This window comes from Prionailurus bengalensis, chromosome D4 (assembly GCF_016509475.1).
Source record: "Prionailurus bengalensis isolate Pbe53 chromosome D4, Fcat_Pben_1.1_paternal_pri, whole genome shotgun sequence".
Classification (NCBI taxonomy): domain Eukaryota; kingdom Metazoa; phylum Chordata; class Mammalia; order Carnivora; family Felidae; genus Prionailurus; species Prionailurus bengalensis.
In genome coordinates, this window is record NC_057359.1 from 70,158,337 (window position 1) to 70,176,288 (window position 17,952).

The 17,952-nt window shown below is 44.7% G+C and overlaps 1 protein-coding gene across 10 annotated transcripts in view; it reads right to left on the reverse strand.

The window, feature by feature from the left end:
• EPB41L4B (erythrocyte membrane protein band 4.1 like 4B) overlaps window positions 1-17,952 on the reverse strand; it is a 128,729-nt gene that overhangs the window by 42,731 nt on the left and 68,046 nt on the right. For 9 of the 10 annotated variants that reach the window (XM_043566540.1, XM_043566539.1, XM_043566537.1 and 6 more), the window contains 2 exons: window positions 16,207-16,240; window positions 12,401-12,465 (listed from right to left, as the gene is read on the reverse strand). In XM_043566540.1, the coding sequence (XP_043422475.1) occupies window positions 12,401-12,465; window positions 16,207-16,240 (99 nt within the window). Of the gene's footprint in view, window positions 1-8,925; window positions 10,617-12,400; window positions 12,466-16,206; window positions 16,241-17,952 lie in introns of those variants that run through there. The other variant, XM_043566545.1, reaches the window with a different exon arrangement.

Below are 17,952 nucleotides of genomic sequence, written 5' to 3' on the forward strand. Positions count from 1 at the left end.
TTCTTATTAAATTCAGTGCAAGCATACTATTTGTAAGCAGAGAATATGTTTGAAAAACTGTAGCTTTTTAAAAATGGGTTTGAGGAGAAATTTTCTATCAACAATCTTAGGAACGTGACACGTTTTGAGGGTTAGGTCTGTTAATTAGGGTTGATTTCTTACAGTAACTTAGTGGTTTCATTTTTTTTTAAAGTGACTAGAGGGGCACCTGGGTGGCTCAAGTTGGTTAAGAATCTGACTTCAGGGGGCACTTGGGTGGCTCGGTCAGTTGAGCATCCGACTTCGGCTCAGGTCACAATCTTACGGTTCATAGGTTTGAGCCCTGCATCGGGCACTGTGCTAACAGCTCTGAGCCTGGAGCCTGCTTCAGATGCTGTGTCTCCCTCTCTTTCTCTCTGTTCCTCTCCCGTTCCTGCTCTGTCTCTCAAAATAAATAAAAATGTTAAATTAAAAAACAAAAAAGAATCTGACTTCACCTCAGGTCATGATCTTGCAGTTTGTGAGTTCAAGTCTCACACAGGGCTCTGTGCTGACAGCTCAGAGCCTGGAGCCTGGTTCAGATTCTGTGTCTCCTTCTCTCTTCCCCCTCCCCTGCTTGTGCTCTCTCTCTCTCTCTCTCGAAAATAAATATTTTTTAAAAAGTGACGAGAGGGGCGCCTGGGTGGCGCAGTCGGTTAAGCGTCCGACTTCAGCCAGGTAACGATCTTGCGGTCCGAGTTCAAGCCCCGCGTCGGGCTCTGGGCTGATGGCTCAGAGCCTGGAGCCTGTTTCCGACTCTGTGTCTCCCTCTCTCTCTGCCCCTCCCCCGTTCATGCTCTGTCTCTCTCTGTCCCAAAAATAAATAAACATTGAAAAAAAAATTTTTTTTTAAATAAAAAAAAAAAGTGACGAGAAAGAAAAGATGAAATGACCTCATTTTCCCCTTGTCTGAAAAGGTCAAAATAATATTTTTTTTGGCATGGTTTAGATTCCTTTCTATAGACTACTAATTGGCAGATGGAAATTTTTTCAAATTTGTATTTCTTTCAAGACACCTTCCAAGCGATCAGCCTGGAGCTAATTCTAGTGTTAGCACAGGTAATGGTTGAATCCATAAGCACGGAAGCTGTTTTGATTAGTTTATTAACTGGCTGTAGCCAAAGGCTGTGTGTCTTCTTCAACATCAATTCCCGGTGCCTATTTTAGTACTTGGCATAGGATAGAAACACAGTCAATATTTGTTGAATAAATGTTGTAGTGCATTAAATTTTAATTTTCCTTTGGTAATTTATCATGTGTCTATTCATAAAAGCTTCACTTTGGTCATGAGGTCCCAGTTGTTCCTAACATTAAACGGCCTCTGTAAAACTATAAAATCTTCTGTACCCGAAGCAGTCAGGAGAGCCTTTTTGGGTTCGGGGGCAGCTGGGTCTCTGTCCTGTGTGAGATAGGGTAGGATAGGTGCCCCCCTTTGAGTCTGGAATTATCCTTTGGTGAAACTGGTTATCAGATGGTTTCAGTGAATGGCTGGAAGAGGGTCAGCAGGCCTCGACGGTTTTCTGCCAGAAAATCGTTTTAAACTAATGTTACTCTTAATAAGTTTATAACCTCTCTCTGATTGATTGAGGCACGATGCGGTGGGGAAGAGCTTTAGAACTTTGTGGGGAGATCTAGGATTTTAGCAATTCCGGATCAATTTCAGGATCTGAGCCCAGAGAATAAATATTCCATGAGTTCATTTTTGCACAGAGGCTCATGACTAAGAGTTTATTCAATCTCTTTCCTGCCTTAAAAAAAAAAAAAACTGACACAAATATAGTTGTTTTCCTTTACAACATTCACTTGTAATAAATTTAACAGTGCTTTCCCTTCTTGGTTTCTCATGGATTTTTTTGGCCTCTCATTTCTGCATTCCAGTGCCCACTTTCTGCTTTAAAATGAAGATTTTTTTTTCCCCCAGGTGGGTAACAGCATGAACAGACTCACCCCCAGCCACTGCTTTAAATGCATCCCCAAACAGCATCACACGGGAGCCCTCAAGGAGCGGCACGACGAAACGATTGTTGCCATGAAAGTGCAGCTACTACTTGTGAAGAATAACGTCTCGAGGAGCCAGTCTTTACACTTCGCAAGAGCCATGGCAGACTTGGGCGTGCGCTGACAAGAGTTATTTTTCCACTCTGCAGACACCAGCCGACTCACCGGAATGAATGAAATGAAACTATCATCCATTCCAGAATGAAGTTCAGGTTAGATGAATAAAAGGCACGCTCTGTTAAGGGCAGGTTTTAGACATTCTAATTGCATAAGACACCAGCGTGAACAGGCGCTGGAGCTGAGCACTGGGCGTGTGTGTCTGAGGTGCTACCGATGAGGATTCATCTATTTTGGCTTTTGTTAGTGTCTTAAAATCTCTTCAAATGAGCCTTTCTCTGTTCCTCAGTTCTTGTAGGTTTTCCAGAAGCTTCTAGCATAAACATCCTGAGTTAGCCTCTGAAGCTATACACTGGGCCCAATTTTAAGGGCTTGTTTAATTGCCTTGACTATAGATAGAGCATCTATTATTCAGCCACGGAATGAAGCCCGTGGAGCCGTTAGCATAGCAACACCTCTTGCTTTTGAGGTTTCAGCTGCAGAAAGTGATGTTGAAGCCATTCACAATTCAGTAGGGGATGATTAGGTAGGTTCTGCGGGTTTCTAACGACATGAGCCTACGGGGATGTTCCTCTAATTATTCTAACCCTATTTAGTGGATTGCCCAGACTACGGCAGTTTTGGTGTTTTAAAATCTGCAGCCTTTCCTCCAATAAAACCACCGGCATATCTTGGGATAAAGTGGGATTTTATATCTGATAAGTTAGAACTTTAATTGTAACTAAAAGTAAATCCCTCCTTCCCTGGCCAATGCACCAGGGAAATTCACGATGTTGGAGTGGGTATTTAAGCAGTTGGAGTAGAAAGTTCTCAACAAATTCCCAAACAGGAAAGGAAATGTGGATGTTAGAAATCAAGTCCTTCACCCTGGCTGTTTTTACGCTGTCCGTATTCCTTTTTCTTATCTCCAGGGCATCATATCATATTGATTGCTACCTAAGCTTTTGGAAATCTGCTTTCAAAAAATGTCTGGTAAATATCAACTCTTTCTATCCTTTTCTCCACTATTAAAAAGGCTATGATGATATGATTAATTTTACTTCATCAGTCTGATCTTTATTAAAGAGCACGACAAAAGAGCAGAGGTTCCAGATGGTTCAGAGAAAATACGTAACAAATGGGGACGTTCAGAAAGATGGAAAGGTATGCAACCTTGCCTACAGAGAAATACAGTTAAGATGGAAATTCTGATTTTTACCCATCAGACTAACAAAGGTTGAAAAGAATTAGCTAAGGCTAGGAGCTTCCTCTTGTAGCTTCCTCTTTGTAGAATCACAGAGGCCCTTCAAATTGCTGGTGGGGTGGGGTGAGGGAGCAGGGAGAGGAGGTGTAATTAGGTAGAATATCTTTAGGGTGAAATTTAGTTAGGCAATGTCCAAATTAAACACGCACATCTCTTTTTACCAGCATCCCTACTTTCAGGGAGCTTACCTACAGACAGATTTGCTCAAGTACATAAACGGAATATATAAGCACAGCGGAAAAACTGTAATTTTAGAGATTCGAGGCAGCCTAAATGACCATCAATACTGATTGGTTAAGTACATGTGCTTGTTTATACGCGGAATTGCTCTAGATTAAGAGGAAGAAACGCTAACGTTTGCCTCTGGGAAAAACTAGGAAACTAGGGAATCGGAAGGTGGAAAGGAAAAGTAACTTTTAGATATTTTTGTCTGAATTTTTGCCAATGCGTTACCTCCTAAAATAAGTGAAAAAACACAGTGGTTCTCTTGATTACTGACTTTCTACTTAGTCACCTAATTGTTAAAATCCTCCTCTGCTTTGTGTAAAATGAAATACTAAGCTAGACAAGTTGGGGACCGAGCGGATGCTGTTTTAATTCTCCCAACTTTTGGCTCCCAATTGTACCAGCAGAATGGATCCTCAGTAGTCTCCCCAACTCCTTCCTCTGCCAGTTCTGCCACGTGCAGATGGGAAAGCATTGTCCACATTCTGCCTGGCCAGTTATTTCCTAGTATTCTCAGACAGAAATATCATTTTTCTTTTTATTTCCTCTCAAAAGATCACCACGGTGTTTCTGCTCTTAGCTTGTTAGAGTTTCAGAGACGTGTCTTTATGTATTGTGTTAACCCTCTTCCTTCTGATCTTTCTCTTGGAACCAAGCACCCCTTTCCATTGCTAAACTTAGACCATACGTCTCAAGCCATCAACCTTTAACACAGGCCGTTCCTTGAGCAAGACTTTGAATTTCCTCGACCTGTTTCTCACCACATGGACCGCTAAGGCCTTAAACCTCAAAAGCCACCAAAACTGGCCACCAGCCAGCATCAAACATTGTGCAAAGCACCTTACATACCTACTGTCATTTACTTCCGTTTGGGGATGAGGAGAATGAGGCACAGAGAAGAAACCGGACAAAGGTCACATGGCTGGTGAGTGGCAACGTTGGGATTCAAACCCTGTGGGGCTCCAGAGCATTCACATTTCACCTCGTCAGAAAACCGTGGGGCACATGTCCCAACAAAGTCACCTCTCCACACTGGACCTTCAGTCTGTCTCTCAGCAGCGTGCAGCATCCTGCCAATTTGCTTCTGCAAACTTCTGCCTCTTCCCCATGCTGGGTTCTGAGCCTGGCATGGGTCCCTACGCTGGTGTGTCCATGCCATCTTCAGCTCCAGTGGATGCAATTCTCTAGCCCCTTGCTTCCGGAGTGAGGAGCGCAGGATGCGACGGATCCCGTTTGACAGACTTGGGAGAGGGAGGTTATGATGAGAGGAAGGCCATAGAAAGAAACACTAGAATTTTCACATTCTTCTGCTTCACTGTGAACCTACTAAATAAGTGAAAGCATAGCTAGCTACTTATTATGATGTATTCATTTACTTTTTGATTCATGCCTACTTTAAAGAAAACAGTTGGCCTTTCTAATGAGAGTTAAAGTTGAACCAAAAAAAAAAAAAAAAAAAAGAAGGCAGCAAACCAGATAGGAAGCTGTGCTTTTCCAAAGTGAGGTCCTGTACTTGCCTGTCTCAGACTCTTCTGGTGACTTAAAATGAAGGTTCCTTAGGTCTTACCACCAATCACTTAAGTAGAGCCTAGAAATCTCCTAAGTTTCTTTATTTTGAGAGAGAGAGAGCGAGCAAGCAGGGGAGGGGCAGACAGAGAGGGAGAGAGAGAGAATTCCAAGCAGTCCACAATGTCAGCACAGAGCCAGACACAGGGCTCGAACCCACAAACCATGAGATCATGACCTGAGCCGATAGCAAGAGTTGGATGCTTAACTGACTGAGCCCCCCAGGCACCTCTCCATTTTTAATAAGCTGTCCAAGTAATTCTTTGGTTCCCTAATTTGGGGAAGTTTGCCAATTTGCAGAATTATTTAAGATTTCCTTTGCTGAGTCTCTGCTGAATGTCAACTTCACATTAGTTTCACCTTTTAGATGCCTCATGGGGCTTCTTAAAAATGTGCTACTTTTCATGTGCACAGGGACTCTTTCCTGAACAGTAGTTTGAGGTTTCTCTCTCCCTGCCCCCTTATGCCTTGCCTTGGCATTTGTCAGTTGCCTCCTGGAGGGAAATGGCAAAGGCAAATCATCCTAAGCCTATTTAAGGTATTTACCTGGTACTTATGGAAGATTTGGTCAGTCAGGGAATTGACTTAGAGCCAAGTTTGGGAAATATTGATTCAAAGGATCAATATGACTGCTCAGGGAGTTCTTTGATGAGCTCAGATCTTAAAGGACTAGTTAAAACTTGGAAAGTCAAGGGCAACAAAAAGGATCTATTATTGTGTTCAGACCAGGACCCAGGAGGCTGGAGTCACTGACCTGGAAGGATGGTACCATATTAACAGGCACGGGGCAGGGCGGGGGGTGGGGGGTGGGGGGTGGGGGTGGTGGTGGTGGTGGTGCAGGGGGGAAGCACTCCTGCACTGTCCTTATTCCTTCATCTTTGCTGTTAAGGGGAACCATTTTCAGTGGAAATGGTAGACCAAGAAATGAAACAGGCGAGAGGGTTTTGAAGGCCAAGATAATTACCTGTCATGATTTCAAGTCTTTCAGTCCATATGAATTGTATCAATCTAACAACAATGCCAATTCACTGTTAAGATATTCTGAGGGATCACAGAAAAATAGGAAATGATACAAGACCAGTAAGTCCTCAGTTTCAAAAATACAAAAAGCTAATTCCACTGGTTATAGAATCCTGAGGTTGGTTGTGCAGGCAGGTAATACTCCAGAAGAAATGACGAGTTTGTGAGCTCCAGGAAAGGAAGCAGTGAATCATGTCAAATAAGGAGTGTTTCGTAAGAAGAAAATAATGTTCAATCTCTGCTCCTTAGCAAAGGGGGCTGTTGAATGAATGCAGGTTCTAGACTGCTAGAGGGGGGATGGTAAAGTGTTAGGGGTTACTAGACCCCTGGGAGAGGAGCGGGGAGAGGAGTAACAGGGTTATTAGCTAACGAGAGATGGTGATGGACAAGGTTACTTACTGGACCACAAGTGTGCAGCATATGGACAATCACTTGATGCTGGTGGTGGTAAGTGGCTCCTACTTAGTAACCGGATTCCAGAGTAGTGAGCTCGTCAACATGATCTAGTAATAGTCTCATGGAGATGTAGATCGACAGGGTCCCAAATCGCGAGATGATTATTGGCGGGAAGCATTAGAGCACAGGGACCAAGAACATGGGCTGGAGTCAGAACTGCACATGCATGACAATGTGCAAGCTGCTTGGTTAAACCCTAAGCCTGAGCCCCCCCATGTGAGAAAGGAGGGCAAGATCCACCTCACAGAGTGGCCAGGAAGGTCAAGTGAAGCAACACATGGAGCACAGGAAGCATGCATCTGGTCATCAGTCCCTGTATATTACTGTGGATCCATGTCAACCTACCGGGGTTTCCAGGATCTCGTGGCTGGACTGTCCTCTGCCCTGTAGCAGCAAGGCTATCATCATACCAATGCTTCAAATGAGAACACCGCAGACACACCAGGTAACATTCAGATGATGAAGCTGAAGCCAGAACATAGGTGATGGTCAATGTCCTACTCAAAATGTGACGCCCTTGACTGGGTACAGTTGTTCAGATACTTTTGGGACCAGCTCAGAGATGATGTGCTGCCTGTTATCTGGCTAGACATTTCTGTTAGAATGAAGGTGGAATAATTCACTTGTTGAACAGACATTCACGAGCACCTGCTATCACGAGCACTGGGGAGCAAAGGCAAATATGATACAAAGCTCATACTTAAGCGTACAGGCTCCAGGATAAGATGAACCAAAGAGGCAGTTTTAATGTAAAGCAGTGAATGCAATGTTGCCATAGGAGGGCCGAAGGAAAGTTACAGAGCAGAGCACGGAAACCAACCCAATTTGCAGAGGTGGGGTGGTCAGAGTCCCTGGGAGAAGACGCACCTGAGTGGAGGTTTAAGGGGTGAGTGGCAGTTGGGCAAAGGGGACGGGAGTGACAGAGTTCTTGGCAGAAGAAACAGGATTTGCAAAGCACAGGTCGGGGCGACAGCAGGATATGGTGAATGCCAGGAACCACAAGCAGCGTGGTGGTGCAGACGTTTAAACAGGAGGGTGAGAAATGGGGCAAAATAGGCTTGAGTAATAGGATGGAGGCAGATAGCAAAGGAATTCCATAAAGAAGGCCTTGGACTTCACCCTCTGGGTGGTGGTGAACCCTGGCAGATGTGGAGCGTTGGAATGACACAACCAGAGTGTTTCCTTAGAAAGATTCCTCTAGAGACTGTGAGCAGGAGGAGCCTGTCAGGAGCCTGGAATCAGGGAGACCAGGAAGAGCATCTCTCAAGGTAAAGGTTGGCAAGGAAACTGAGTAGACCCAGGGACTGCCTGGGTGCAGGTGGCAAAAGGGAAAAGAGCTATGGATGGTGTAGCGGGTAGAAGAGAGAAAATCGGGCAGACGTCTTTTTTTTCTCCAGCAAAAGATGATGAATTTGATTTCTGACATGAGTTTGAGCTGTATATATGGGATACACAGGTTGAAATGTCAGTCTAAAATCTTGTAGGAGCAGTCTGGGTAAGAGACCAGGGTTCCAGGGCCAACAGCCATAAAGCTGTGCCAGCATGAAAAGTCCCAGGCAGACTGTGATGGAGATAAAAGAGGTGGGCAGAGGAAGGGCCCCTGGAAAACACCGATATTTAAGAGGACAACAGAGGAAGAGGCTGTTACAAAGACAGAAGAAAAAGTCAAAGAGCTGGAGAAGCAGATGTTGAAAAAGCCAAGGGAACAGAACTTCGAGAAGCTGTGAGTGAGTGACCATCACCATCACATGCAGTAGAGGAAGGTCCACAGAGTTGCAGGATGAAAAGTGTGCACCTCATTTAACAATTAGGAGGTCGTAAGTATGCATCCTGGTTAGACTTCGTGGTTGCAGACAACTGAATCCACTCAAGTTATTTTAAGCAGAAAGGTATTTATTAGAGGGGATCTGTGTACACCATCTCCAGGAGGCCACAGACACAGGTTTGGATGTCTTTCTACCGGAAACAGTGAGTCGCCAGGACAAACACCCATCCTCATCACAGGACCGTTATGGGGGAAACCCACTCTGCCACCGCTTCACTCAGTCCAGAGCCTGTGACCAGTTACTAGAACCTTCACCACAGATGAACCAGATGAAGAAATGCTTCAGCCACTGTGCCTACCAGAGCTGCTCTTCCCAAGGGCAGCTTCATCCTCGGACGAACTTCCTCCATGTCACCTAACGGAATGCTCACCTCCAGACTTCGGAGCTCACCGTCCCACTACCTACGTCATCCACAAACGATACTTCTGCGCAATGTAAAATGAAGATGGAGTCCAAAAAGCAAGAATAATCTTTATTCCTTGGAAACACATTTGTAAAAATGGATCACTAAGATTAAAAGATTCAGAACACATTTATTTGTATGCGGCACAAACACTGAGGATCAAAACATCTGCTACAACAGAATACACCTGTAAACAGATTATCTTAGGAAGAGTTTGTCGGTGAAGGACTCCGCCATGCAAGGCCTGCAGCGGAGCCCCTCCTGCTGGACAGATTTTTGTGGTAACCAAAAATAGATCAGATTTTAGCAATAAAGTGTCTTAAGAGATGTCAACACATTTTTTTTAAAAAGGCTTACAGTGGGCCAAATTACAATTACATATACTTAAATGGCATAAGAATCGTTTTTCACAAAAAGACTAATGAAAAATTATCTCAGGTTTACCAAGGGAAAAAAAAAGTTTGATTTGTGGCTTCAAATGTGGGGGGGGTGGGGGGTGGGGTAGGGAAATAAATATTTTGGTACAAGTTCTACCCTAAAAGACAGCCCATTGATAGCTGGTACTACAAAATGTACAACACCCATTCCATCCTATTCTACAGAATGCTTTGGCACAGCTTCATTAAAATCTTACACACTTTAATTTGAGCCATAAATGTTATCTTGGATTTCATGTTGCTTTTTAAAAGAGTTAAGTCCAGGGTAAAAACCAAGCCTCAAATTCTATAAATTCTGACTGTGTGTTCACAACTGTGTCTTCTGAAATCATGCAAGTTAGCAGCACCGATCAACAATTGAAAAAATAATTATTCTTGTACTTGAGCAACAAATTCTATCAAAAAGGGATGCTATGCAATTTATGATTAGTAAAACTGCTAAGATTCAATGTGCCTGAACTGCTTTAAGATCAGAAATTCAAAGCCTCCCCGCATTTATGTAACAAGTTATATACGTTCTTGCGCTTCCGAAAGCGGTAGCCCTCTGTTAGAGAAGGGAAATTTGCAGTTTTCCTACGAGAAATTTAGTTTGAATGTTACATCCTCAGACTAAAAATATTAACTTTTAATACGATCACAGAATTTTAGAGCTGGAAGGAGCTTGGCAATCACTTAGTCCTACCCACTCTTTCCAGATGGGGGAAAAGGAGGCCAGCAAAGGAGAAAGGCTTGTCCACAATCTCACAACGGCCAGGACTGGGCCCCAGTGGTCTCAACCCCACCCCAGGGCTGTATGATACTCTACAAAGAGCTCTCTTCCTAAGTTCTTCTGGTTTTATTTGGTCCCATTCATCAAATAACAGAGAAATACCAAATACACAGCAATATGATAAACATAGACTTTTACTCCAATTTTTAAATCAGAATATTAAAACGATTCCTGAGCCTTTCACTACCTTCATTTTATTGAGAACGCAGTCAACAGTAAATTGTGACTACTGATTGTGGAGATTTCCAAATATGTACACGGACTTCAGAAACACCTTTCAGAACTATTCCTTAAGGACACTTTTGCGGACGCGTCTGTGTGATGGCAAGACATGTTTCATGGAATGTAATGAAACCATGCTGGTGAACAGAGGTGAGATGTGTCAGTCTTTCAAAGTGCAGTCATGAGTTTGTCTCGGTACATCATACTTTGCACTCCTCCTATGTTCTTCTGGTTCTGGTCGTGGACATAATCGAAACGGCCGCCACTTCCACCGGCCGACGTTTCCCAGTGTGGCCTGTCATCCTGAAAGCATGGCCTGTTTTGTCGGCAGAGTGAATGGTTAGTGGGAGGGATGGAAGAAAATTCAGAAATGTGAGTGAAACAACACAAGCACGAGGCAAGCGGGCGGGAAAAACCATGAACCGTGTGAATGGGGATGGCTTCCAAGCTGAAATGAGTGGATTTGCTCAGGTGTGTTTAAAATTCGGATGCGGGTGATCTACCAACTTCCAAGTGGAGAAAAGCTCGGTCGCGGCCACACCACATTTCTCAAAGGGCACCTTGAGGATCCCTCAGTCTGGGGGAAGTCAGGTGAAAAAGGTTCCTTTCCCAGGCACTTCTCGGGGCTGTGACCATGCTACGGTGCCCTGTGAGTGCCTTAGGCAGCGTTTACCAGAGCCTAGGACCAATGAACTCTGTATCTCAGGCAGTGCTTCTCCAACTCTGGAGAGCCTGGTAAAACACGGACTGCGGGGCCCCACCCCCAGAGATCCTGACCCAGTAGGGCCCGGGTGGGGCAAAGAATGCACCAGCAAGCTCCCAGGTGAGGCGCACTGTTCCAGCCTTCCTCGGAATCCCCACTGCTAAGTGCTGGGCAAGGTCATGCCTCAGAAGGAAAACTAATGTGACAAAACAGGCCAAAAGAAGTGTAAAATTCTGTAAAAACAAGGTTAATAAAAATAGCACTTCTAGAAATCTCTTCTGTTTCTTATGTCTGGAAAATGAACTGCCTTCGCAATACACAGAAATATTTAGAATTATTACTCCACTAGGCTGACTAGCTTTAAAAAGCTACCCAAATATCAAGTGTTTACGATCAAACAGCACTGCTCTCCTCCAAGGTCCCCCCAACAAAAGTGGCAAGAATTCTCAAGAACTAATTGCTCTCATTTGCCTTACTCCAAATGGATTTATTTCCATCATTCCATTCTCCGTACTTTCTCAAGCAGCAAGGCTAGCAACCTTACCAAGAAATAACTTTATGCAAAGTGAATTCACCAACAGAAAGAGCTTCACACATAAACACCAATTAAGACTGATCTAAAATTCAAATCTTAAAAGGAACGTTTGCCTTTACAAAGCTAGCGTTAAAACACTCTCGAGCCTAACTAGAAACCCAGCAAGGCAGGTGCCAGTTTACTTGGAAAGGACTGTGGTAGGGTTAGGGCAGAGGTGAGTAAAACAGAGCCCTCAGGCTAAATCCCACTCACCATCTGCTTTGGTAAATAAGTTTATTGGAATGCAGCCCTGCCCATTCACTTCTGTCTGAGGCTGCTTTGAAGCTACAAGAGCGGAGCTGAGTAGTTGTGACGGAGAGCACAAAGCTGAAAATATTGATTATGTGGCTCTTAACAGAGAAAGTTTACTGACCCCTAGGTTCAGAAAAAAGATTCACAATCACAAAAAGCAAACCCCCACTCCATCCCTGAAAAAAGTCCTTTCAAAAAACCCACAACAAAAATCCCCAAGCTCAAAGCATATTTTTAGTAACTGAATTCTTGGGACAGGAAAATGTTACTTAGAAATTTTAAGCAACATTTCTAACACAAAACCAAACCAAAAATATCTAAGGTTAGAACGACTAAAAAAACAAAAAACAAAACCCAATTCATTTTCATTTCATAAAGCAGAACTTTGGTAAATCCAGACTCATCACTGGCTTCTTTTGCTCTGCAAATTATTCATCTCTGCCATGACACAGCAGCTCTTAACCGTTGTTTCCGATGCAGACTTTCGATTCACAACGAGGCAGAATTTGAGCCTTTCCGGAGAAAGGGAGAACTTTCAAGTAAGTACAGCTCCGTGAGCTCAAGCACTTACCTTATATTTGGAGAGTGAGGGTGCCACCGAGGCTGGCTGGGGTGGATATTGGGATGGTATTGAGGCTAGAAATGAAATACCAAACTTGATTATTCAATGACCTTTTGATTTCAATGGTCTTCATTTAGTTTCTCTTTTACTGGCATCCAGCTGAGGGGCCCAGGGCTGTGACTGGAAAGGCTATAACCAAACCCTGGATGGGCGGTGGCTTCCCAGGACGATCACGTTTCCCCTATGACAAAGGCAGGGGGGCTGGAAGGCTGCCCTCAGAAGAAAGGGGAAAGCATCTGTCTGGGAAGGGTCCCCCAGAGCGCCCAGGACAGGCAGTATTCATCTCTCCCAAGGGAAGAGACGGAGGACACCCAAGATATGGGGTGAATGGTAGGCAATTTCTTTCTTCAGAAACAATTTTTGTCATTGCTGAAGATGACGACAACCGTGTGTAACAGTGACATCTGCAAACACAAGACAACTGGATGGGGACATTAAGTCAGCAGGATTGTGGGCGAACACCTTCTCCCTTGTTTAAGCAGTAAGAATAATTTTCTAAAATGTGATCCAAAACCTAGTACCAAACCTCGCCGCCCACCTGGCCGTCACCAAAAACAAACAAAACCCCAAACCATTCAGAGCACTGATTATTCTGATACAACAGAAGGAAAGAAGGAAGGAATTTGTCCATTCAAAAAATGGATCCAGACTGATGACTCACAGAACGAGCAGGAGTGAAGACAAGGCAGGCCTGGCTGGGTGACGGGACTGTCTACCGCCTCTGGCCTGTAGAGGGCGGTGGCTCCAGGCAAGGCCAGAAGCCACGGGGCTTCTCAAGGCTAAACTTTCTGTGGAGCACATGAAACCCTCCTGACGTTTAAGTCACTATAGTCTTGCCACCATTATTCTTTTAATTATTTCTTCCCCTTCTGCTCCTTCCCCTGCTGTTTTGGTTAATAAGCAGAGGCCTGTTCTGTATTATGGAAAATTCTCAGTAATTCTGTTCATTCAGTTTTCAGGAAACTGAGATGCCCTCCCTGCCTATTCTGTATTCTAGTGAGCTCCCTCCTTCAGAGCTGCCTGTCAGCAAGCTAAGTGTGCAGCCCCCTGCACAGGCTACGGGAAAAGGGAATCTGGAGAAAAGATCTCAGGAGCAGACGCTGAAAGCTGACCTCTCTTAGGGAGACAAACACCTAGAGTTTAGAAGATGTGCCCATAGCTGAAATGCTTCCAGTGTTTTGGTCACACAGCCAGGCCCCAAATGAGGCTCCACTGGCTGCATCTTCAACAAAAGGGAATAATGTAGAATAGAAATGGACCTTCTGTTCCACTCCCTGTCTTCAAACACAAGCAAATCAGATTCATTAGGGAGAGGTGGGTACCTCATCCATAAAGACCTGGAAGGATATTCCCAAACCTTCCTTGATCTCCTTCAGTAATTTATTCACACTGTAAAGCTGTCAAGCAGCATTTTTAAATGTTAACCCAGTTGGTCATTGGGGCAGTTTTTTCCCCCGGGGATAATTGGAAATATATATGTGCATTTTTGCTTGCCACAATGACTGAAAAATTACCTTTTAACTACTGGGCAGAGAAGAGGAAAGCTAAGCATCTGTAACTCTTGGGACAGTCCCAACAATGAAGAACTGTCCCTCCCCAAACGCCAAGAGATGTCCTTATCAAAACCACAGAAATCTATCCTTTGCAGTTGGCTAGTCTCACTGAGCTCACAATAAGACAGATGTTCCATACTCCCATTCTCCCGAAAACCCTTCTCAGCACTCAAGCCTTTATCAATCAGGCCACTTCTCAGGACGTTCTCTTCCCGCTCAATTCATTCCCAAACCTTGATAGAGCAACACGTAACCTCCAAGATGGCTAAGGTGGGGGGGACCAGTGGTTGCCAAAGATGTTACAAGAACAGTTTTCGTGCATGTGAGTTCCGTGAACAACTTCCTCCGTATTCACTCTGAGCAGGGAATAATGGGCTTTGTTTTCATTTTTTTTCTTGACTTCAAGCAGGGACCGCCTGTCCACAACTCTTCCCTTCCCCCACAGCTAGCCAGTCACACCGGAAAATCTCTCCAAACCAAAAAGCTGATCTGTGACTGAGAAGATTCAAGAACCTAAAAAAGACAAGATCGGGAAACCTAGCTTTTCCCCTACCAGGTTCAAAGCACTTTTTACATGTTATTCCTCCCAAACTCGGAAGTCGTGTCCAGATTCTGCACATTGGGAATATGATTTCATGTATGGAAGATGATATGGCAAAATTCTTCTGAAACATAATTTGGAGACCTCGTAAAAGTCATGTACATTAGGATCCCACCCCCATCGAAAAATTAATATCTACGGTAACAAAAGATCAGGAAAGACACTAAACCAGAACAAACGCTCCCAGGTGACCTCGTGGAGTAGCTTCTTGTGACATCCGAAACCAGACTGTGATGGAGGAAACCTGAGCGTAATGTCCTTGGACAGAACCCGCCCAGGAAAAGAGAAATGGCCCCAAGTGAGGAGGCCATCAGACACGACTGCTGCCTCTAGGCACAAACCTACTAAGTGAGGGACACGCTGTCAGCACAGCTCATCAGAACCCCCTTAGCAGCTCTGAAGCTCTCTGATGCCCAGAACTATCTATCCCTAGAGCATCTGATTGTTCAGCCCAGGGTGAGGCCCAAGCACCGGCCATGTTTTTAAAGCCTGCCAGATGGTTTTAACATGCAGTGGGGTTGAAGACCACTGGTGTTGGTGATTTCCAGTTATGAGGATCAGAGAAGGCTCTGTGGAGGAGGTGGCTTCTGAGGGGACTCTGGAGGGGATTTTAATGCACAGACAAGTGAGGGGATTTCAGGCAGACAAGCATGGAAACGGGAACAGTGGGAAGAAATTCTGGGGGCACCGATTATGTGATTCTTTGAGAGTTGAACATATGATGTGTGATAAGGAGCAGAGAGGAGGAAGGCAATAAATGTAGAAAACCAAGGTGGAGCCAGGTTGTAGAAGGCTGTGAATGGCCAGCAAGAGCCACCCCCAGGTAACTGTGAGTGGGTAGGCGGGCAGGCGGTGAGGGCCCTGGTTGGCCACCCTGTGAAAGAGCATATCACGAGCCACAGAAACCTATCTGTGCTCCTTCTGCAGGAAACAGGCCTGGCACAATGCTTTACAAAGTAGGTTCTGGAAACCAATGCTCCACTGATAACAGATACACTATCAAAAACAGGCGGGTAGGTGAGAAGCTAGCTTTTTTTGATTGGGGGAGGGGGTGTTGAATATCAAATGATTTGGGGAGACAATGGATTAAAAAAAATGAAACGTTATCTTTTTTGCAGGATTTCTCAGTACTTTTGAAACCCCAGCGGAGACTGTAAGATCCAAGAAGGGGAATGAAGGACACATCTCCCAAACGTGTGACTGAGACATCCTTTCCTGGAGGCACATCTCAAGGGACTCATGTTTCCTAGGCCTAGAACATGCTGACAAAACACGGCCTCACTTGAGCGCTCCTAAGAGGTTGTGTTTGACCACCCAGAAACTTAAACATATGTCTCTGTGGTTTGCCAGTTGATAAGGTTAAGAAAAAAATAGGCAGCTGAAATGACCAAGAGGGGCCAGGAGTCACAGAGGAAGGTTCTCCTCTCACCGTTTTCTCAAAAAAAAAAAAACAAAAAAAACCAAGCCCCCCCACCCCACAACCAACAAAAAGCATGTTATTATTTCTTCAAAATCTGACTATAAGCATAATAACTACTTGATGTAGAAAATTTTGAAATTTTAAGAAGTATTCAAGAAAATCTTTAAAAGCAGTATCTCACCTGGTAATTATGGACTTCAGGATTTGTTTTAGAGCTATAGAAAAGAAGGGAAAAATTGTAATGTAACAGGTTGTAAAGCGGCACTGTTAGTGATTTTTTAACGATCATAAATCTTAAACACCACCTACACTGTTAGGAACTTTCACGAACACCGCTTCTTTTTGGTTATTAGCTGTTTACACGAACACATAACCAAGGAAACCAAACACCAACTTCCACTCGTCACTTTCGAGCTCACAAACTGAAACACGAAGGTAATATTCCAGAATCCTGCTTGCCACGCTTTGGTGACAAAAAGGAGGTCCTTTCGGTTGGGACACACCAAGTACTTTTAGCTCCCATTCCAGGTCTGCGCTGGCACTGCTGGGTGGCACCAGACGGCTCCAGTGACGCCCAGAGCCTTTTCCAACTGAAGGGAGAGCTGAACATCTACCGGCCGTTTCTGAACATCTACCGCTATGGGTCCCACTGCTACGAACAATGCCACGATCCGGCTCATTCCATATAAGGCTCTGTACTGGGAGCTCCACATCTGTTACTATTTAATCCGCACCACAGGGCTATGAGGTCAATAACTGGTACCACCTCATTTTACAGATAAAGGAAAGGTTGCCTAACAGAGAAGTTGGGAAACCTGCTCAGGGTCAGTCAGCTACGCAGTCAGTGGCAGAGCTGGGACTGGAGTGGGTATCTGCTCCATCTCAGAGCCCACCTTCTTTCCACAGAGTCCAGCTGGCTCCCTGACGGTCCGAGCAAAGGTACCACGCTCCTCATGCACGATCCTATTTTGGTGGACTCATAAGTAAAACTACTCTGGTTAAAAAACTATACGTACTCACATATATGGGCAGAGAATCCCAGGCTGGCTTTGCACTTAAAACACATGTGTTTCCTACGTAAGGCTGGCATCCGCCAGGAGAAACACAAACAAACACGGCACCATCGCTGGGCTACGTGGCTAGGGTGGTGTGCTCGAAATCAAGGTTTATTGCTTCAACAATGAGAGAAACATTTTACTGTTATGAGTCTTGCTTGGGGTCTAAATGGCTCTGTCTTCCAGAAAGGCCAGTGCACCGAGCCAGGCTCTGGGCCAGATTCACCTCCAGCTGGATTTTATCTGGAAGGTTAAGTGTTCTGCAAGGTGCAATTTTTCTGGTATCACCTCTGCAGCCCAGAGCGCAATTTCATCCCTGGCTCCCACAGCAATCCTACTCACCCCGGGATCCCACAGGCTGCGAAGAGCAATTGAACAGCTGCGAACAGTGGTTATTAGCTCATTTGTTCCTAAAGGGTATATTTACTGGGTTTTTTTGTTCCTGGTGGACACTTTTTTTTAAGTTTGTTTTGGTTCCGAATATATATAATCTCCACTAGATGCTCAATATATACATAATCTCCACTAGATGCTAAAGGGAAAATGTAATTTTATTAGGGAAAAACAAACAAAACAATCGCTTCCTTAGCAAAGGAAAGAAATGTTGTAACTCACAGGCCCCTGAGAATTAAAAGCAAGATACACTGACAGGTGGAGAAAGGTGCAAATGCTTTTAGCATACTACCAGCAGCGGGGATCCTAGAGAAGGGCGAGCCCACAGGCCTACAATGAATCCATGTGGGAGCCCCTCCCTCGGGGGGCCAGGGTATGCTCCATGGCAGTTCAACAGGACTCTGCAGCCCTTCTTCAGGTGCTGAGAACTGAACCCAGACACAAGAGTCGGCCGCCTGCCTCCTCACAGAATGGCACTG